Genomic DNA, 23512 nt, shown 5'->3' on the forward strand with positions numbered 1-23512 from the left:
TATGACATTAATAGAAAAGTAATGAAAATGAATAGAGTTAAAAATAAATCCCCAAAACCAGGTTAAAAGGCAATCAATATTAAATGATGCAGTCATCCTGATAAAAGTATTTTTTTAACAGAATCCTAAAATAATATATAAGTACAGATATTGACATTAATAAGAGAGCAACGGAAATGAATAGAGCAATTATATAACATGCATTAGGCCATAATGCATTTTCTACTTGTACATCTAATGCTAACTGGAACAAAAAAGAATGTGAAAAAGACCAACATGGGTGACGTAGATGTGCGTATTTTAATATCAGCACTATGGCCCCTTAAAACCAGCCAAAAATCCCCCAAACCAGGTTAAAAGGCAATCAGTATTAAATGATGCAGTCATACTGATAAAAGTGTTCTTTTAACAAAATCCTCAAATAATATAACATTCATACTACCATTATATACAGTGTATCACAAAAGTGAGTACACCCCTCACATTTCTGCAGATATTTAAGTATATATTTTCATGGGACAACACTGACAAAATGACACTTTGACAGAATAAAAAGTAGTCTGTGTGCAGCTTATATAACAGTGTAAATGTATTCTTCCCTCAAAATAACTCAATATACAGCCATTAATGTCTAAACCACCGGCAGCAAAAGTGAGTACACCCCTAAGAGACTACACCCCTAAATGTCCAAATTGAGCACTGCTTGTCATTTTCCCTCCAAAATGTCATGTGACTCATTAGTGTTACTAGGTCTCAGGTGTGCATAGGGAGCAGGTGTGTTCAATTTAGTAGTACAGCTCTCACACTCTCTCATACTGGTCACTGAAAGTTCCAACATGGCACCTCATGGCAAAGAACTCTCTGAGGATCTTAAAAGACGAATTGTTGCGCTACATGAAGATGGCCAAGGCTACAAGAAGATTGCCAACACCCTGAAACTGAGCTGCAGCACAGTGGCCAAGATCATCCAGCGTTTTAAAAGAGCAGGGTCCACTCAGAACAGACCTCGCGTTGGTCGTCCAAAGAAGCTGAGTGCACGTGCTCAGCGTCACATCCAACTGCTGTCTTTGAAAGATAGGCGCAGGAGTGCTGTCAGCATTGCTGCAGAGATTGAAAAGGTGGGGGGTCAGCCTGTCAGTGCTCAGACCATAGGCCGCACACTACATCAAATTGGTCTGCATGGCTGTTACCCCAGAAGGAAGCCTCTTCTGAAGTCTCTACACAAGAAAGCCCGCAAACAGTTTGCTGAAGACATGTCAACAAAGGACATGGATTACTGGAACCATGTCCTATGGTCTGATGAGACCAAGATTAATTTGTTTGGTTCAGATGGTCTCAAGCATGTGTGGCGGCAATCAGGTGAGGAGTACAAAGATAAGTGTGTCATGCCTACAGTCAAGCATGGTGGTGGGAATGCCATGGTCTGGGGCTGCATGAGTGCAGCAGGTGTTGGGCAGTTACATTTCATTGAGGGACACATGAACTCCAATATGTACTGTGAAATACTGAAGCAGAGCATGATCCCCTCCCTCCAGAAACTGGGTCGCAGGGCAGTGTTCCAGCATGATAATGACCCCAAACACACCTCTAAGACGACCACTGCTTTATTGAAGAGGCTGAGGGTAAAGGTGATGGACTGGCCAAGCATGTCTCCAGACCTAAACCCAATAGAACATATTTGGGGCATCCTCAAGCGGAAGGTGGAGGAGTGCAAAGTCTCGAATATCCGCCAGCTCCGTGATGTCGTCATGGAGGAGTGGAAAAGCATTCCAGTGGCAACCTGTGAAGCTCTGGTAAACTCCATGCCCAGGAGAGTTAAGGCAGTTCTGGGAAATAATGGTGGCCACACAAAATATTGACACTTCAGGAACTTTCACCAAGGGGTGTACTCACTTTTGTTGCCGGTGGTTTAGACATTAATGGCTGTATATTGAGTTATTTTGAGGGAAGAATAAATTTACACTGTTATATAAGCTGCACACAGACTACTTTTAATCGTGTCAAAGTGTCATTTTGTCAGTGTTGTCCCATGAAAAGATATACTTAAATATCTGCAGAAATGTGAGGGGTGTACTCACTTTTGTGATACACTGTACATATATACAGTGGGGCCAAAAAGTATTTAGTCAGCCACTGATTGTGCAAGTTCTCCTACTTAGAAAGATGAGAGAGGTCTGTAATTTTCATCATAGGTACACTTCAACTATGAGAGACAAAATGAGAAAAAAAACCAGGAAATCACATTGTAGGATTTTTAAATAATTTATTTGTAAATTATGGTGGAAAATAAGTATTTGGTCAATAACAAAAGCTCAACTCAAGACTGGCTAGGCCACTCCAGGACCTTGAAATGCTTTTTACGGAGCCACTCCTTCATTGCCCGAGCGGTGTGTTTGGGATCATTGTCATGCTGGAAGACCCAGCCACGTTCCATCTTCAATGCTCTCACTGATGGAAGGAGGTTTTGGCTTACAATCTCACGATACATGGCCCCGTTCATTCTTCCCTTAACACGGATCAGTCGTCCTGTCCCCTTTGCAGAAAAACAGCCCCAAAGCATGATGTTTCCACCCCCATGCTTCACAGTAGGTATGGTGTGCAACTCAGCATTCTTCTACCTCCAAACACGACGAGTTGAGTTTTTACCAAAAAGTTCCATTTTGGTTTCATCTGACCACATGATATTCTCCCAATCCTCTTCTGGATCATCCATATGCTCTCTGGCAAACTTCAGACGGGCCTGGACATGTACTGGCTTAAGCAGGGGGACACGTCTGGCACTGCAGGATTTGAGTCCCTCTCGGCGTAGTGTGTTACTGATGGTCCCTTTGTTACTTTGGTCCCAGCTCTCTGCAGGTCATTCATCAGGTCCCTCCGTGTAGTTCTGGGATTTTTGCTCACCATTCTCATGATCATTTTGACCCCACGGGATGAGATCTTGACCCCAAGGAAGATTATCAATGTTCTTGTATGTCTTCCATTTTCTTACAATTGCTCCCACAGTTGATTTATTCACACCAACCTGCTTGCCTATTGTAGATTCACTCTTCCCAGCCTGGTGCAGGTCTACAATTTTCTTCCTGGTGTCCTTCGACAGCTCTTTGGTCTTGGCCATGGTTGAGTTTGGAGTCTGACTGTTTGAGGCTGTGGACAGGTGTCTTTTATACAGATAACGATGTCAAACAGGTGCCATTAATACAGGTAACGAGTGGAGGACAGAAGAGCTTCTTAAAGAAGAAGTTACAGGTCTGTGAGAGCCAGAAATCTTGCTTGTTTGTTATTGACCAAATACTTATTTTCCACCATAATTTACAAATAAATTCTTTAAAAATTCTACAATGTGATTTCCTGGATTTTTTTTTCCTCATTTTGTCTCTCATAGTTGAAGTGTACCTATGATGAAAATTACAGACCTCTCTCATCTTTCTAAGTAGGAGAACTTGCACAATCAGTGGCTGACTAAATACTTTTTGTTCCAATTATATATACGTATATATATATATATATATATACTGTATATATATATATAATTGGAACAAAAAGAAGGACGTGAAAAAAGACCAACATGGGTGACATAGATGTGCAGATTTTAATATCTGTATTCAGTTATTCTACTATATGCAAAACGTCCAACCAGGAGTGGGTGAACATGGTGAGTTTTGTAATGATTAGAGGATATTAAAAAGCAGCGCTATGACCACTTAAACCAGTTATAAAATCCCCAAAACCAGGATAAAAGGCAATCAGTATTAAATGATGCAGCCATTCTGATAAAAGTGTTATTTTAACACAATCCTAAAATAATATATAAGTACAGATACTGCCACTAATAAGAGAGCAACAGAAATGAATAGAGCAATTATATAACATGCATAATGCCATAATGCATTTCTTACTTGTACACCTAATGCTAACTGGAGCAAAAGAAGGACAAGAAAAAAGACCAACATGGGTGACATAGATGTGCATATTTTAATATTTGTATTCAATTATTCTACTGTATGCAAAACGTCCAGTAAAAAGTGGGTGTACATGGTGAGTTTTGTAATGACAGAGGACATTAAATAGCAGTGCAATGACCACTTAAAACCAGCCAAAAAATCCCCAAAACCAGGTTAAAAGGCAAGTACAGATATCGACATTAATAGGAGGGTAATAAAAATGAATGGAGTTATTATCTTTTTACTTTTACACCTAATGCTATTTGGAACAAAAGACGGATGTGAAAAAAGATCAACATGAGTACACAGATGTGCAAATTTTAATATCTGTATTCAGTTATTGTACTGTATGCAAAACGTCCAACCAGGAGTGGGTGAACATGGTGAGTTTTGTAATGATTAGAGGATATTAAAAAGCAGCGCTATAACCACTTAAAACCAGCCATAAAATCTCCAAAACCAGGTAAAAAGGCAATCAGTATTAAATGATGCAGTCATCCTGATAAAAGTGTTATTTTAACAAAATCCTAAAATAACATATAAGTACAGATACTGACATTAATAAGAAGGCAATAAAAATGAACAGAGCAATTGTATAACATGCATAATGCCATAATATATTTCTTACTTTTACACTTAATGCTACCTAGAACAAAAAAGGATGTGAAAAAGATCAACATGGGTGACATAGATGTGCAGATTTTAATATCTATATTCAGTTATTCCACTGTATGCAAACATCCAACCAGGAGTGGGTGAACATGGTGAGTTTTGTAATGATTAGAGGATATTAAAAAGCAGCGCTATGACCACTTAAAACCAGCCATAAAATCCCCAAAACCAGGTTAAAAGGCAATCAGTATTAAATGATGCAGTCATCCTGATAAAAGTATTATTTTAACACAATCCTAAAATTATATATTAGTACAGGTACTGACATTAATAAGAGAGCAATGAAAATGAATAGAGCAATTATATAACATGCATAATGCCATAACGCATTTCTTACTTTTAAGCTTAATGCTAACTGGAACAAAAGAAGGACGTGAAAAAAGAAAAACATGAGTGACATAGATGTGCATTTTTTTATATCTGTATTCAATTATTCTACTGTATGCAAAATGCCCAACCAGAAGTGGGTGTACATGGTGAGTTTTGTAATGATTAGAGGATATTAAAAAGCAGCAGCCAAAAAAACCAAAAAAAAATCCAAAACCAGGTTAAAAGGCAATCAGTATTAAATGATGCAGTCACCCTGATAACAGTATTCTTTTAACACAGAATCCTAAAATGTATGCAAAACGTATAACCAGGAGTGGGTGTACATGATGAGTTTTGTAATGATTAGAGGACATAAAAAGCAGCACTATGACCACTTAAACCAGTCATAAAATCTCCAAAACCAGGTTAAAAGACAATCAGTATTAAATGATGCAGCCATCCTGATAAAAGTATTCTTTTTACACAGAATCCTAAAATGTATGCAAAACGTATAACCAGAAATAACCTAAAATAATATATAAGTACAGATACTGACATTAATAAGAGGGCAATGAAAATGAATATAGCAATTATATAACATGCATAATGCCATAATGCATTTCTTACTTTTACACCTAATGCTAACTGGAGCAAAAGAAGGACGTGAAAAAAGACCAACATGGGTGACATAGATGTGCATATTTTAATATCTGTTATTGTTATTTAGTACAGTTATTGTGCTGTATGTAAAACGTCCAGTAAGAAGTGGGTGGACATGGTGAGTTTTGTAATGATAAAGGACATTAAACAGCAGCACTATGACTACTTAAAACCAGCCAAAAAAAATCCCAGGTTAAAAGGCAATCAGTATTAAATGATGCAGTCATCCTAATAAAAGAGTTATTTTAACAAAATCCTAAAATAATATATAAGTACAGATACCGAGATTAATATGAGGGCAATGGAAATGAATAGAGCAATTACAGTATATAACGTGCTTTAATATGAGGGTTCTTCAAAAAGTTTCCACACTTTTTAAAACTCTATTTATAAAGAATTTCAAAAACAAATGACATTACTTTTCTACACAGTCACCTTCTGATTCATTTTTCCCAGCGCCATACCAACTTTTTAATGCCATCAGCAAAATGTTGTTGGTTGAGCATGTATCCACTGATGAACCGCTCACATGAAAATCTTCTTCCACTTAAAGCTTCTCTGAATATCCAAAAAGGTGGAAATCTGATGGTGCTAAATCCGAACTATAAGCTATATCAGTCTCTCAGACACGACCAATTACTTCTCCTCATACCCTCACTGTTTCCAACGGAAATATAATAGTTCAGTAACTTTTTTAAGATCCCGTCTACATCTCTTACTTTTACACCTAATGTTCACTGGAACAAATAAAGGATGTAAGAAAAGGCAACATGGGTGACATACACTGATCAGCCTTAACATTAAAACCACCTCCTTGTTTCTACATTTACTTTCCATTTTATCAGCTCCACTTACCATATAGAAGCAATTTGTAGTTCTAGAATTACTGACTGTAGTCCATCTGTTTCTCTACATACTTTTTAACCTGCTTTCATCCTGTTCTTCAATGGTCAGGAACCCCACAGAACCAATACAGAGCAGGTATTATTTGGGTGGTGGATCATTCTCAGCACTGCAGTGACACTGAAATGGTGGTGGTGTGTTAGTGTGTGTTGTGCTAGTATGAGTGGATAAGACACAGTAATGCTGATGGAGTTTTAAACACCTCACTGTCACTGCTGGACTGAGAATAGTCCACCAACCAAAAATATCCAGCCAACAGCGCCCCGTGGGCAGCGTCCTGTGACCACTGATGAAGGTCTAGAAGATGACCAACTCAAACAGCAGCAATAGATGAGCGATTGTCTCTGACTTTACATCTACATGGTGGACCAACTAGGTAGGAGTGTCTAATACAGTGAGTGGACACGGTATTTAAAAACTCCAGCAGAACTGCTGTGTCTGATTAACTCATACCAGCACAACACACACTAACACACCACCACCATGTAGGTGTCACTGCAGTGCTAAGAATGATCCACTACCTATATAATACCTGCTCTGTGGTGGTCCTTTGGGGGTCCTGACCATTGAAGAACAGGGTGAAAGCAGGCTAAAAAAAGTATGTAGAGAAACAGATAGACTACAGTCAGTAATTGTAGAACTACAAAGTGCTCCTATATGGTGAGTGAAGCTGATAAAATGGACAGTGAGTGTACAAACAAGGAGGTGGTTTTAATGTTATGGCTGATCAGTGTAAATGCGCATGAGCTATTTTAATATCTATATTAAGTTATTCTACTGTATGCAAAACATCCAACCAGAAGTGGGTGTACATTAGGAGCAGCCCAGGATCAATGTGAAAAATGATAAATATTTAAAAAATAATATTGATAATAATTTAATAAATAATAATTTAATAAACTGACAACACCATGATTTTAAAACACCCCTATTGTGAATACTGCCTTTTCTAAATATTTCTCAAAGTCACAATGACAGGAGGTAAGAAAATTCATGACCCATGTTGCTGTGTACTGCCAATTCTACCAGCTACACCATCATGCTGCAGGTACATATTATTTAGTATAAAGTCTGAGATGCTGTCAAAAATGTGTTCAGCACCTGTCAACATTGTCAGACTGAAAACAAACTAGGCATTACCATGCACATATGCTAGCATGATTAAAAGTTTGGGAAATAAAGAATGTTGCTACTCGCTGAGTGTGATCAGTTGTAATACTCATCTTGTCAATTCAATCACTGTCTAATTAAAATGGTTATTTTGACTCCATTCTTATTATGAGGGATGATGTTTCCTGACAGTTGACTACAGTGTGTTTACAGCTGAACTAATATTTTATTTTTAATAATTTTTCCCACTTCCCCCCCAATTTTTCTCCACTAATCTAGTCGTGTCCAATTACCCTGAATGCATCCTCTATATTGATTCGACCCTTCACCGCTGACTGAGGACGCCTCTCAACTGACATACACTCCCCTCCGGCACGTACAGACTGCATTTTTCACCTGTACGAGTCGAGTTCATACACCGACGGGCACTGTGTACGGAGGGCCACACCCCCATCAGCATTATTCCTCAGCCCTGTGCAGGCGCCATCAGTCAGCCAGCCGGGGCCGCAGCTGCACCAGTTATGAGGACCTATGATCCGACTCTTTTTTACATCTAACCCTATGAACAACAGCCAATCATTGTTCATGCAGCCACCCAGTCAGAGGGCAGAGCTAAGATTCGATACGATGTATTCGAAACCCCAACTCTGGTGTGCTAGCGTACTTTACCGCTGCGCCACCTGAGCGGCCTGAACAACTAATATGACAGAAACTTTTATGTCTATGTCTTTACGTGTGTTTAAATATAGAAATTGAGAATGGTAAAATACTTGTTCTCACAACTGTGTATGTAAAGCATGACGATATATAGCCTGGTGGTTATGGTGGCTGCAATATTAGAAAACTGGATAATGTTTAAATATTCATTTTATTACAATGAAAGCTTTACATTTAGAAAACACAGTAAAATAAAGTTAATAAAACAATAAAATAAACATACTATACTATGTATCAGAAAAGCACATCAATGTAAAAAAAAAAAGCTGGGCTGGTCTGGCTGTATTTCTTCTGTTAGTTGTTATATACATGCAACATATTAGCACAGTGTTTTGTATTTTTTTTTTTAAATGGCAGACCCTCTTGCCCAGACTTCCGGCCCGCGAGCCATCCCCAACTGGCCCACATGAGGTCAGTGGCAATTAACGTAATGTACATGTATGCAAGACGAGTGTATCCAGCTTCACCGCAATGTGTCACCGAACAGAACTGAGCACGACTGGCAGAGACAATAGAGTTTTTAACAAGACATGAACTTCAAAAGTCAGGTGTAAAGCTGTTTAAGGATCACAGTTCAAATCTAGGGAAATACAAGAACTTGAACGATGCAGAGCGTCACATCTGAAGCTTCACTAACTAATCTGCAAACCAACATGGACTTTTTATAAAGTTTTACACATCCAGGACTGGAGCAGTAAAGATCAGCTTTGTGATATCAAAATAGCAACAGCACTTTGTGTAAAATGCACATTTTGTTCACATTTGTTTTCAAGAAAGTTGATTAAATAATGAAATAATGTTGATGTTTTTACTCTGCCTGCTTTTCATTTTCTGATTGTAACATCTACTCTTAACAGTAACAGCTTATCAGAACTGGAAGATTTAGACAGTAAAAAGAAATCTTATTAATACTGAGCAGAATGAAGTTCACCCTATTGGTCCGGCCCTCCACAACAGTAACAGTTTCTTATGTGGCCCCTTGGAAAATTTAATTGCCCACCCCTGCTCTTGCCAAATAGCAAATACCATGTGAAGATTAGATAGCTCAAATGGTAGACCATCAGACCTTCTATAAGTGCATACAAATGCAAATATAAATACAATTAAGCTGGTCATTAATTTCTTCAAACTTCTGTTTGCTGAGCTGTATCTTTATGTTGTTTAAAATAATGAGCCCCTATTCTCTCAGTTTTTAAACTAATGACCACTGGATTTCACACAAATATGGACTAAAGAATCTACAGCCTCTATAATGTATGTCAACCTAGCATTTGTACTTAAAAGCAGATAACAAATAGGGAGAGAAAATAAAATGAATCCCAAAACAGAAATTAAACTCCTCTATTTTCTTTTGGATCTGTGTCAGAGATTGAGACCAGTTTGAAGTCTGAATGAACAGTAATTGTGGAAAGTGGAGGACTAAAGCCTTCCGCTTCCCAAAAAAAAGGACATTTTCAGTTCAAACTGTTTAGCTTAAACCGGAGTGAACCGAGCAGCTCCCATTTTTCTTCCATTCACCATTTCTCTCAGTTCTCTAAATTGATCGCATGCCTCAGGCAAGTCCACTTACCTTAGAAAATCAATTCAGAGCCAAAGGCGTGTGCATAGCTATGCATTATTCAGCCTGTTTAATGAGTGGTGCACCAATGCTGAACCCTCTCAGCCAAATCCCCCTCATCTCACTGGATGTCCTCCCGTCCCACTTCTCCTCTAGGTTACCGATACCAGTCCGTGTTTGTATTACTTCTCTCAGTGGCATACTGTTTAGCTGGGACATAGGTAGCCTTGAATATTTTCCAAGAATATCAAGGATAAAGTTAATAGAGCCTGCTGATCATATGCACTGGTAGATGCCACTGCGCACATAACATCCCATTATTTAATCCACAACCCTCAGAGTTCAAGTTTGTCTTAAAGCTAATATTCTACAACTTGCACAAGGTCACTCCTTTATGAAGACACAACATTAATGGAAAGAAAAGCATCAGAAGGCATCAGTATCAGAACATTTTAGTTCACACAGTATTTTTAGAGCATTATCAGTCATTACCTTAACACAGTCACTAAATCCAAGTGTTAAAACAGGCAATGGTTAGATTATTACTGTAATGTTGAAACAACACAAAGGGTCTGAGCTAGGGATGTAACAATACACTGTACCCACGATGCAATGCGATTTACGATACTGGGTTCACGACATCACTTTTTCCCCTGATTTCTAAACTGAAATTGAAGACAAATTATGACAAAGTTTCCTTTTATTATTTCTCTTAAAAAATAAAATAAAATGAAATAAAATACTGTATTTGTGCTTAAAAATTGGTACGACGCCGCTCAGGTGGCGAAGGGGTAAAATATACGCTAGAACACCAGAGCTGGGATCTCGAATACATCGTATCGAATCTCAGCTCTTCCATCTGGCTGGGCTAAGTGGTCACATGAATAACGATTGGCCTGTTGTTCATATAGGAGTGGGGAAGTAGTAAGCCGGATGGGGTCTCCTCGTAACTGATGCAACTGATTCGCATGTGAACTCGCCTCATGCAGGAAAAAAAGGCAGTCAGCTACTGCACACGTGTCGGACGGGGTGTGTGTCAGTTCGCTCTCCTCAATCAGAGCGGGCGGGGATCGGCATCAGTGGAGAGGAAGCATGATGCAATCGGGAAAAATTGGTACGACGTTATGAAAAACTGCATCGGAAGGTGACTATGTATCCGAAGATATTCATCATCATATGAAAATTTTCTTTCCCTTAAAGCTTCTTTGAGTGGTCTAAAAAGGTGGAAATCAGATGGTGCTTTAAATTCTTAATAAATAGTTTTAAAAAGTGTGGAAACTTTTTAAAGAACCCTTCCTCGTACATGCTGGTAGAATGGGTGCCACAAGATAACATATGGTCCTAGGGAACTGGGTTTTAATCACTGGGTCTGGCACTATTGAATCATTGTGTTATTTATTTATACACTGCCTGGTCAAAAAAAAAAAAGGTCACCACCTGGATTTAACTAAGCAAATAGGTAAGAGCCTCCCATTGGATAATTACTGCATGGGTGACTATGTTTCAGCTGGCAACAACTTATTTAACCCTAACTGATGCAATGAGTAGCTTCTCATTTGTTAAACAACCACGTCGAAAGACACTGTGGTCGTGGAAAAGATGTTAATCTGTTTCAGAAGGGTCAAATTATTAGCATGCATCTAGCAGAGAAAACATCTAAGGAGATTGCTGAAACTACTAAAATCGGGTTAAGAACTGTTCAACGCATTATTAAAAAGTGGAAGGACAGTGGGGAAACATCATCTTCGAGGAAGGAATGTGGTCGGAAAATTTTTTTGAATGATCGTGATCGGTGATCACTTAAACATTTGGTGAAATCAAATGGTAGAGAAACTCCAGTAGAACTCAGGGATATGTTTAATAGTGAAAGTAAGAGCATTTCCACACGCACAATGTGAAGGGAACTCAAGGGATTGGGACTAAACAGCTGTGTAGCCTTAAGAAAACTACTTGTCAGTAAGGCTAACCAGCAAAAACGCCTTCAATTTGCTAGGGAGCATAAAGATTGGACTCTGGAGCAATGGAAGAAGGTCATGTGGTCTGATGAGTCCAGATTTACCCTGTTTCAGAGTGATGGGTGCCTCAGGGTAAGAAAAGAGGTGGTTGAAGTGATGCACCCATCATACCTAGTGCCTACTGTACAAGCCTGTGGGGGCAGTGCTATGATCTGGGGTTGCTGCAGTTGGTCAGGTTTAGGTTCAGAAACGTTATGTGCCCAAAGAATGAGGTCAGCTGACTTACCTGAGGTTACCTGAATATACTGAACCACCAGGTTATTCCATCAATGGATTTTTTCTTCCCTGATGGCACGGGCATATTCCAAGATGACAATGCCAGGATTCATCGGGCTCAAATTGTGAAAGAGTGGTTCAGGGAGCATGAGACATCATTTTCACACATGGATTGGCCACCACAGAGTCCTGACCTGAACCCCATTGAGAATCTTTGGGATGTGCTGGAGAAGACTTCGTGAGAACATGCAAACTCCACACAGAAAGGACCTGGACTGCCCCACCTGGGGATCAAACCCAGGACCTTCTTGCTGTGAGGCGATAGTGCTACCCACTGAGCAACCGTGTCACCAAATCATTGTGTTAAGTGAACTAAATAACATTTTGGCTTGTTTAGCCATGTCAAATTATATGACCACTATTTGTTGAAAAAGAATCATGTGTACACAATAAAACATCAGCTTTAAAATCAGCGTATGCAGTGAAGACACTACACAATTAATATTGAGTGGTTAAGCCACCTGGCATTTTCTGTGAGATGAAATCCATTACCTGAAACTCTTGCCTGTTTAATTTCAATCAAGTCAATTCTAATCCAAGCAGGGACTTGTAACATGATGGACAGGGATTTTTTTATGTAAGAATTAATCACAGATGATGTGAATGAGTTCTGCTTGCTATTTTTATCACTATTAGTATGCCAGACCTTTGAATTTCAGGGCAATTCAACAAAAGCTCATTACAGCTCTGTGTTGTTCAGCACTGCTACGCATCAGTGAAGATTACGAAGTGATGTCCATGGAAAATTAAGTGGGTACGGACCTCCTGCGAAAAGGCTGTTCATTTCTGCAACTAGACTGCTACTTTCTAATCCATTTCTATATCATAGTTCATTTCTTTTTTTGTACTCAGCTTCCAGAAACGGCATTCAAATCGATCTCTTCCTGACCAATCTCTAGCCTGCACGTTCGTCTTCGTAACTCATCATCTAACCATCTTACACAAACAGACAGACAGACAGACAGACATGCACTCTCTCATTGCTTATGTAATTCATTAGTTCAGCTCCACTTCCTGTCCTGGCTTCACTCTGCACCAATCAGCACAAGCTGCAGTGCAGCCTCAGCAGGGTTGCTAACACCAGCTTACCCGCAGTATGCGTGGCTGTACATGAGTGTGAGAAAAAATATAGTTTTAATATTTTATGTATAATGTTCGTGCAATTTTAATGCAAAGAACGTCAATAAAGAACAAAGGAAAAGGCTGAGTAGACAAAAAAGTAACAAAGAGCAGTCCCACATTTACTGTTTCATCGATGTTTGCAGTAATTACAGCTAAAGAAATAGCTGTAGGGTAGAATACGGATTATTATCTGTAGTGAAATAGTTCTGAAAGTTTTTTAGCACTTAAATGTTGATGTAATTATAGCTTAGCGTACCAAGGGCTCATTATGTTCTGACAAAGTACTCGTACATACCTTCATTGATTATTTTATCAGCTACATCTTCCATACAAATGAACTTTGTGGGTATACATTTACTGATGGTAGCCCTTTTGTAGCTCTATACCCCACCCCCTTTCATTTCATAATTAAAAGGAACTCCTATAGAACTACCAATGAACAAATGACATTTGGATTGTGGACTATTCCAGGCAGTGCAATGACATCAGCGTAGTAATAACATAGTAATAACAAAGTAATGACTGTGTGTGTGTTATTTTGCACACTATTCATGCATAATTAATTACTTCACTGTGGATTTTGGACTTCTGCACTTAAAATACAAACACTCTAAAAGGGTTTGTGTTATTCTCTGTTATTTCTACACTAACTGTCCATTTTATGTTAGCCCCCTGTCATGCTGTTCTTCAATGGTCAGGACTCTCACAGAACCACTACAGAGTAGGTATTATTTGGGTGGTGGATCATTCTCAGCACTGCAGTGACACTGACATGGTGGTGGTGTGTTAGTGTGTGTTGTGCTGGTATGAGTGGATAAGACACAGCAATGCTGATGGAGTTTTTAAACACCTCACTGTTACTGCTGGACTGAGAATAGTCCGCCAACCAAAAATAACCACCCAACAGTGCTTTGTGGGCAGTGTCTCGTGACCACTAATGTAGATCTAGAAGATGACCAACTCAAACAGCAGCAATAGATGAGCGATCGTCTCTGACTTTACATCTACAAGGTGGACCAACTAGGTAGGAGTGTCTAATAGAGTGGACAGTGAGTGGACACGGTATTTAAAAACTCCAGCAGCGCTGCTGTGTCTAATCCAATGATACCAGCACAACCCACACTAACACACCACCACCATGTCAGTGTCAATGCAGTGTTCACAATAGGGGTGCTTTAAAATCATGGTGTTGTCAGTTTTTTATTTATGTAGAACTTCAAAGTGCTTCTATATGGTAAGTGGTGATAAAATGGACAGTGAGCGTAGAAACAAGGAAGTGGTTTTAATGTTATGGCTGAGCAGTGTATATTTAATAGTAACACAATATTAAATAAATTAAATGTTAAACAAATCTCTTACTTTATTTTGCATACCCTAAAAGTGGTATGTAATGTTTAAGAGAGAAACATCTGCAGTGATGTTCAGAAGACTTTTAACAGCCACAACCAGGCTAATATGTGGATGTTCCTTGATCCCTACTGCTAATGGCTTCAGAGTGCTATCAAAGAGATGAGGAGATAAAGGATCACCCCGCTAAACAGAGCGGAGTAACTCAAAAAGACTAGACCTGTTAGTATCAATCAGTACAGCGTACAGCCTCTTATTTTTATGGGATCATTCACCACAAATGAAGCACGTTGTGAACGGAAGCTTCGTAGCTATTTTCATTTGGACCAGAGGCTTTGCCAAATGGAAATAATATAGTAATAATAATAATAATTTTTTTTTTTTACTTTATGGAAAGGAAATGATGAATTTCATGTTTTCATGTCACTATTTGTTCTTTGTTCAACACAATTATGAATTGAATTTTTGGAGGCAATATGCCAACCATATTCAACCTGTTTGAATGAGTTGCGATCTACCAGTGTACACTGTGAGATCAAGTGGTAGATTATGGTTGGCGTATCAGGCACCCTGTTAGAGAATATCCCCACCATTAAAATATGAATTAGGGGAAATATCATTTAGAGGAACAGTATTATCACCTTTACAGTCCCAAATACTTGCAAAATCAATAACAGAGTGCAATAAATGACTTCTAGTATCTCACTGTGACTGCTTATTAAAAAAACTTTGATTATTTATACCGCAAAAAAATATTTGGTAGTAAATCTACCTGGCAGATTCAGTGATGTGTGTATAAAGTAATCAGCCTAACAGCGCTGGCCTGCTATTACAAAAAAAGGTCAGGGTTATTTTGTGATTTAACATGATCCCTTTGCCATAAAGGTTAAGCGAAAAAGTGTTTACACAACATTTAAATATTCATTAATGTCTGCCATGCATTGTGCTGCATTTTTTACATGTATCTGAGGGTCAGGAGATAATACATGTGGCACCATAAAAGGCTACTGAAACACAAATGTCCACAGTCCAACAGGCTTCACATAACCATGGTAGAAAATAAGTTTTAGTTCCTGATTTTTCTGGGTCTATGTGATAAGTTGCACATCTTAAAGCAATTTTGTGCAGCCAATGCACCTTTAGCATGTTTTAAAATGTGGAAAGAAAGTTAAGTACCCAGTGGAAACCCACCCAGGCATGGATAGCAGCAAAAAGCCATATTTTTTTTTCATTTGGCTGCTTCAACATTTAGGGTTCAAAATAGCAATTAATTCTGGTCTGCAAACATAATTTGGCATGTACTTTATGCTAGATCAGTGGGGGGCAAATTAGGGCCCGTTAAGCTGTTTAATCCGGCCCGTCATGGATTTACAAAATTGTTGTAAAGAATGCATTCATTTCATGCCTTTCAGTTGATTTCATTCGATGGCGCACTCCAAACACTACCGCTAAAGCCGGGCAAAAAGGGTGAGCAACAACACTGTTCACACTTCAGTTATACAAGGTAGGTAGGTAATCTTTACTGCTTAGATTATGAGTTTCACATGTAATTTACACCAATCAACCATAACATTAACACAACCTCCTTGTTTCTACACACACTGTCCATTTTATCAGCTCCACTTACCATATAGAAGCACTTTGTAGTTCTACAATTACTGACTGTAGTCCATCTGTTTCTCTGTGTGCTTTGTTAGCCCTCTTTCATGCTGTTCTTCAATGGTCAGGACCCCCACAGGACCACCACAGAGCAGGTATTATTTGGGTGGTGGATCATTCTTAGCACTGCAGTGACACTGACATGGTGGTGGTGTGTTAAGGTGTGCTGTGCTGGTATGAGTGGATCAGATATAGCAGCGCTAAACACCTCACTGTCACTGCTGGACTGAGAATGTCCCACCACCTAAATAATCCCTGCGCTATAGTGGTTCTGGGAGAGTCCTGACCATTGAAGAACAGGGTGAAAGTGGGCTAAGAAAGCATGCAGAGAAACAGATGGACTTCAGTCAGTAATTGTAGAACTACAAAGTGCTTCTATATGGTAAGTGGAGCTGATAAAATGGACAGTGAGTGTAGAAACAAGGAGGTGGTTTTAATGTTATGGCTGATCGGTGTACTGTATATTAGCCCTTGACCAACCCAAAATCACCCCCCCCCCCATCTGCCCTGGCCCAGTCCATTTGTCAAATTTCAAAATACAGTGTTGCCCTTAAGCCAAAAAGTTTGCCCTGTACTAGATGCTGCTTCTGACTCAACAGTCCACCAGCACCTCCTAATGCCCTGTGTCAAGATTCATACCCTAGGACCTTAGTGGTAGTGGGTTACCCTAAAAAGCCATAACATAATATAATATACACCTGTTAGCCTGGGAGTGCAGACAGAAAATTGGTTATGTCTGTGGGAGAAAGGCTGCCACTGCAGCAGTGACTCGTTTCGTCTGGGTAATGCCCCATGATGAGCAGCATCTGCCACTGGCCGGTGTAAAGAATTGACCAGGGGCTTCATGTGTTGGAAGAGGGATGTGCTAGCCTGTGGCCCTCCTTGGCCAGCAAGGTTGTTGTGCAACCTGTAGGTCATCAGAGTGCAAATGGAAATTGAGGACAAGACTGAGGACAAAAAAAGGAGAAGAAAATATGACAGGTGTAGATATGGCATCACATCTTCTCTCTGTTATACACCATTATTAGGAGTATTTAGAAGGAGCCAATTCATGTACTAGCATATTTTTAAAGGTAAGAACTGGGTTAATAGTGGTAAACTTTGCAAAAATAATTAACTGTGCTTAAAAGTTCTGGACCCTGAAACCAAATCATTTCTGCTGCCCAAAAACTGACTCTTTATTCAACCCCAGCATCGGCATGAGATATAAAAAAAAAAAGTCTAAAAAAATAAATAAAAATAAACAGCATACATAGAGGATAAGGAGGTGAACTGGGTGTGAAAATATAAGTATTAAAATATTGTTGCATGGTGTGTGTGTGTGTGTGTGCGTGATGGACACAGTGTTTGGTAGAGATAGCATAAGCGTGTGAAACGAGGAGTGTTTAAACAGGAGAGAGGGACAGCAGCCAGATAGGATGACATTTACGGAGTGGTGGCAATAGAGAAGGCATGAAGGTTAAAGCAATTTCCCAGAAACACCAGCGGTGACAATTACTGGTGTTCTCATGAGCGTGATGACACACAGCCCTGTCTCTGGCGACTCTGCTGAATCTCTCACTAAGCCTCAGCAAGGTCAGAGGTGTGAGGTAACACATTTATTTAAAAGTCACAGCCGAACTACAACAACCCTGACTACCTGTTAGAAACGACACTGACGCCACCATCGCGACTCGAAATACAAAAGAGATAATGCCAAACCAAGTGGCACAAATATTAGAAAATAACAGGCTGTGGATGCAAGTTACACTTTTTATCTTTGTTGCATTTTAAAGGCCTGTATGTTGTATTGTCTGTCTGTATAGTATAGCTATAGTATATGTATAGTATATAGATTATGTATAGTATAGTCTGTTGTATATGCATAATAAAGTTTGTTGCATTTGTATAGTATAGTCTGTTGTAAAGCTATAGTGTATAGTATATGTATAGTATGTAGATTATGTATAGTATAGTCTGTTGTATAGCTATAGTGTATAGTATATAGATTATGTATAGTATAGTCTGTTGTATATGCATAATAAAGTTTGTTGCATTTGTATAGTATAGTCCGTTGTATAGCTATAGTGTATAGTATATGTATAGTATGTAGATTATGTATAGTATAGTCTGTTGTATAGTATATGTATAGTATGTAGATTATGTATAGTATAGTCTGTTGTATAGCTATAGTGTATAGTATATGTATAGTATATAGATTATGTATAGTATAGTCTGTTGTATAGCTATAGTGTATAGTATATGTATAGTATATAGATTGTGTATAGTATAGTCTGATGTATACGCATAGTAAAGTTTGTTGCATTTGTATAGTATAGTCTGTTGTATAGCTAGTGTATATTGTACTATATGTATAGTATATAGATTATGTATAGTATAGTCTGTTGTATAGCTATAGTGTATAGTATATGTATAGTATATAGATTATGTATAGTATAGTCTGTTTTATAGCAATAGTGTATAGTATATGTATAGTATATAGATTATGTATAGTATAGTCTGTTGTATAGCTATAGTGTATAGTATATGTATAGTATATATATTATGTATAGTATAGTCTGTTGTATATGTGTTGTATTTGCATAGTAAAGTTTGTTGCATTTGTATAGTATAGTCTGTTTTATAGCTATAGTGTATAGTATATGTATAGTATATAGATTATGTATAGTATAGTCTGTTGTATAGCTATAGTATATAGTATATGTATAGTATATAGATTATGTATAGCATAGTCTGTATATGTGTTGTATATGCATAGTAAAGTTTGTTGTATGTGTATAGTATAGTTTGTTGTATAGCTATAGTGTATAGTATATAGTAAACAGTATGTATAGTATAGTCTGTTGTATATGTATAGTATATAGTATATGGGCAAGTGTAAGGATTTGAGCGAGTTTGACAGGGGTCAAATTGTGATGGCTAGATGACTGGGTCAGAGCATCTCCAAAACTGGAGCTCTTGTGGGGTGTTCCCGGTCTGCATTGGTCAGTATCTATCAAAAGTGGTCCAAGGAAGGAACAGTGGTAAACCGGCGACAGGGTCATGGGCGGCCAAGGCTCATTGATGCACGTGGGGAGCGAAGGCTGGCCTGTGTGGTCTGATCCAACAGACGAGCTACTGTAGCTCAAATTGCTGAAGAAGTTAATGCTGGTTCTGATAGAAAGGTGTCAGAATACACAGTGCATCACAGTTTGTTGTATATGGGGCTGCATAGCCACAGACCAGTCAGGGTGCCCATGCTGACCCATGTCCAACAACAATGGGGACGTGAGCATCGGAACTGGACCACGGAGCAATGGAAGAAGGTGGCCTGGTCTGATGAATCACGTTTTTTTTTACATCATGTGGATGGCCAGGTGCGTGTGCGTCGCTTACCTGGGGAACACATGGCACCAGGATGCTACTATGGGAAGAAGGCAAGCCGGGGGAGGCAGTGTGATGCTAGAACATTTGGGCAATGTTCTACTGGGAAACCTTGGCTCCTGCCATCTATGTGGATGTTACTTTGACACGTACCACCTACCTAAGAATTGTTGCAGACCATGTACACCCTTTCATGGAAACGGTATTCCCTGATGGCTGTGGCCTCTTTCAGAAGGATAATGCACCCTGCCACAAAGCAAAAATGGTTCAGGAATTATTTGAGGAGCACAACAACGAGTTTGAGGTGTTGACTTGGCCTTCAAATTCCCCAGATCTTAATCCAATTGAGCATCTGTGTGAGGTGCTGGACAAACAAGTCCGATCCATGGAGGCCCCACCTCACAACTTACAGGGGTTAAAGGATCTGCTGCTAACATCTTGGTGCCAGATACCACAGCACACCCTCAGGGGTCAAGTGGAGTCCATGCCTCAAACGGGTCAGGGCTGTTTGGGCAGCAAAAGGGGGACCAACACAATATTAGGAAGGTGGTCATAATGTTATACATATCAGCACACAAACAACTTGGGTTATTGGAAGGAAAACCCTATCTCACTGACAAACCCTTATCACTCATCATGTGTTTTCATAACAAAAGGTGCTTTGGAGATCAGGCAGACTCATCGGCGATTTCTCTGTGCCCATGGCCTAATATGCTGGAACATATATGTGGCCACAAATTACAGTCGTGCAATAATTCTATCACCATGGCCTTAGAGGTTGCCATGTAAGCAAAAAAAACTCCTGCTGCTGAGGTAGATTTTCTACATCTATGTAATCAGCAATGAATTTCGAGGTTTTTTTGGTTAGTGTATATTTTTGACCAGTCATTTTTGAGGACTGTACTTGAGACATCTTGATATGAAGAAAGGAACAGCTACCAGCCAGTCAGAAACATGTATTTAATGTAATCATGTTATAAAGATGATTAATGTGCTAATAATATGCTAATATAATTTCCTATAGTGTTAGTGTGTGTTGGGCTGGTATGAGTGGATCAGACACAGCAGCACTGCTGGAGTTTTTAAATACCGTGTCCACTCACTGTCCACTCTATTAGACACTCCTACCTGTTAGGCTCTGTGGCATCAGGGGAATGTACCATCTCTCCCTGATGCCACAGGCCTTACAGAGCAGAAACGAGCTGTGCCTTTTATTACCTGGCCAGCTCGTTAGGGCGAAGTGGCTACACCTGTGCCTTCCCTTATTTAAGGGATAGGTGCAGAGCTGTAGCCGTCGCACCTTCTGCTCTTGTTGGCTGTTTCTTTTTTCTTTCTTTGAGTTTGTTTGACACTGCGGTGTCCTTTTATGTTTATTGTTTTTTTTATCTTTAGGTTGTGCCGCCGCACTGTGCCGCCGCCGCCGTGCCGCTGCCGCCGGGCCACCGCTAGTGGGCGCCACCACGCCGCCGCCGCCGCCACCAAGCTGCCGCCATAGTGCCGCAGCTGTCGTGCCGCCGCCGCCGCCTGGTTGCCGCTCTCAGGTCGCCGTCGGGCCGCTGCCGCCGAGCCGTCGAGCCGCTGTGCCGCCGCCACCTAGAGACCCCATGACTGCGCCCAGAGGAACGTGACCCCCTCCCAGCTACCGCTGGTGACAGCGTCGCGTTCCGCCCTCTGGAGCGCAGGAGCAAATGGCCACTTCCCAGCCACCTGGGCTGGTGACAGCGCCTTTGTCATTAACTTTTGAAACCCGCAAATCGATCACACCCGGTAGCTGGCATGGCTCTAGCCAGCATTAGTTGCTGGAAAGCGCCATGCCACGCAGCTATCGTCGGTGTTACCCCCCCTTCTTCGGCCAACAGCGCGAGGTGGTCCATCTCGCGAACCCACTCTTTGCTTCAATAGCGCCGGGAGCGAGTCTGCCACTAGCGCCGCTGTGGCAGGCTGTTAAAGCTCCCGGTCGGGAGGCAAGAGTCCTGGGTTCGCGCCTCGCGCTTCCCCTTTTCTTTTGTATGCCTTTTTTTGTTCCTTTTCAGCCCCCGACGTCCGGCTGCCTTCGGGATTCCCCGAAGTGTTTTTTGTTATTGTTATTCCTTTTATTTTATGTATATTATGTTTATGATTTTGTAAATAAAACCCTTTTTTTTATTAAACCTCCGCATCCCTGGGTCCTTCCTCCCCCCTCATAACAGCAAGGTGCGACCATTACTGGACCCAGCGGAGGACCCCGTCCTCTCCCAAAGATTTTTTTGGGGGGGCACTCCCCCAGTGGCTTTTAGCCACTGGTGGGGACGGGACCGCCGGCTGGAGACCTCAGGAGAGGTCTCCTTAAGAAGGGGGTACTGTTAGGCTCTGTGGCATCAGGGGAATGTACCATCTCTCCCTGATGCCACAGGCCTTACAGAGCAGAAACGAGCTGTGCCTTTTATTACCTGGCCAGCTCGTTAGGGCGAAGTGGCTACACCTGTGCCTTCCCTTATTTAAGGGATAGGTGCAGAGCTGTAGCCGTCGCACCTTCTGCTCTTGTTGGCTGTTTCTTTTTTCTTTCTTTGAGTTTGTTTGACACTGCGGTGTCCTTTTATGTTTATTGTTTTTTTTATCTTTAGGTTGTGCCGCCGCACTGTGCCGCCGCCGCCGTGCCGCTGCCGCCGGGCCACCGCTAGTGGGCGCCACCACGCCGCCGCCGCCGCCAAGCTGCCGCCATAGTGCCGCAGCTGTCGTGCCGCCGCCGCCGCCTGGTTGCCGCTCTCAGGTCGCCGTCGGGCCGCTGCCGCCGAGCCGTCGAGCCGCCGTGCCGCCGCCACCTAGAGACCCCATGACTGCGCCCAGAGGAACGTGACCCCCTCCCAGCTACCGCTGGTGACAGCGTCGCGTTCCGCCCTCTGGAGCGCAGGAGCAAATGGCCACTTCCCAGCCACCTGGGCTGGTGACAGCGCCTTTGTCATTAACTTTTGAAACCCGCAAATCGATCACACCCGGTAGCTGGCATGGCTCTAGCCAGCATTAGTTGCTGGAAAGCGCCATGCCACGCAGCTATCGTCGGTGTTACCCCCCCTTCTTCGGCCAACAGCGCGAGGTGGTCCATCTCGCGAACCCACTCTTTGCTTCAATAGCGCCGGGAGCGAGTCTGCCACTAGCGCCGCTGTGGCAGGCTGTTAAAGCTCCCGGTCGGGAGGCAAGAGTCCTGGGTTCGCGCCTCGCGCTTCCCCTTTTCTTTTGTATGCCTTTTTTTGTTCCTTTTCAGCCCCCGACGTCCGGCTGCCTTCGGGATTCCCCGAAGTGTTTTTTGTTATTGTTATTCCTTTTATTTTATGTATATTATGTTTATGATTTTGTAAATAAAACCCTTTTTTTTATTAAACCTCCGCATCCCTGGGTCCTTCCTCCCCCCTCATAACACTACCTAGTTGGTCCACCTAGTAGATGTAAAGTCAGAGACGATCGCTCATCTATTGCTGCTGTTTGAGTTGGTCATCTTCTAGACCAGAGGTCACTAACAGGCGGACCGCGGTCCGGGTCCGGACCCAGAAGCTGTCCCATACGGACCCGGACCTACAGCCAAAACAGAAAGTTATGATTTGAAACCTGACGGAGCGCTTCTATTTTAACCGGCGCAGCTTTTGTAGTCTTTACGGTAGCGGTTTAGCCGATGAGAAAACGCACAGACAAATCACGTGACACCACTCAGCCAATCAAGTCTGTGCATTCCAGCCGAGAGAGTTAGAGGCGAGTTACATGTGAAAAGACGGTGGAAAGAAAAAGAAAGATAGCGAACGGAGAAAAAACGAAGGGAGAGATACAGACGACTGTGCAGGAGAAAGTTGAGAAAAAGACGAGTGAGACAGGAGACAAATGGCGCTCTC

At 41.0% G+C, this 23512-nt stretch overlaps 1 protein-coding gene across 9 annotated transcripts in view; it reads right to left on the reverse strand.

The window, feature by feature from the left end:
• nlgn2a (neuroligin 2a) overlaps positions 1-23512 on the reverse strand; it is a 211983-nt gene that overhangs the window by 153501 nt on the left and 34970 nt on the right. Inside the window, exons 2-3 of one of the 9 annotated variants that reach the window (XM_062994301.1) lie at positions 9453-9489; positions 8044-8060 (exon numbers count right to left, since the gene is read on the reverse strand). The exons of 7 other annotated variants lie outside the window; for them this stretch is intronic. In XM_062994301.1, coding sequence (XP_062850371.1) covers positions 8044-8060; positions 9453-9489 — 54 coding nt within the window. Of the gene's footprint in view, positions 1-8043; positions 8061-9452; positions 9490-13578; positions 13606-23512 lie in introns of all 9 variants that reach the window. One more of the 9 variants, XM_062994300.1, reaches the window with a different exon arrangement.

This window comes from Trichomycterus rosablanca, chromosome 4, assembly GCF_030014385.1.
Source record: "Trichomycterus rosablanca isolate fTriRos1 chromosome 4, fTriRos1.hap1, whole genome shotgun sequence".
NCBI classification, from domain to species: domain Eukaryota; kingdom Metazoa; phylum Chordata; class Actinopteri; order Siluriformes; family Trichomycteridae; genus Trichomycterus; species Trichomycterus rosablanca.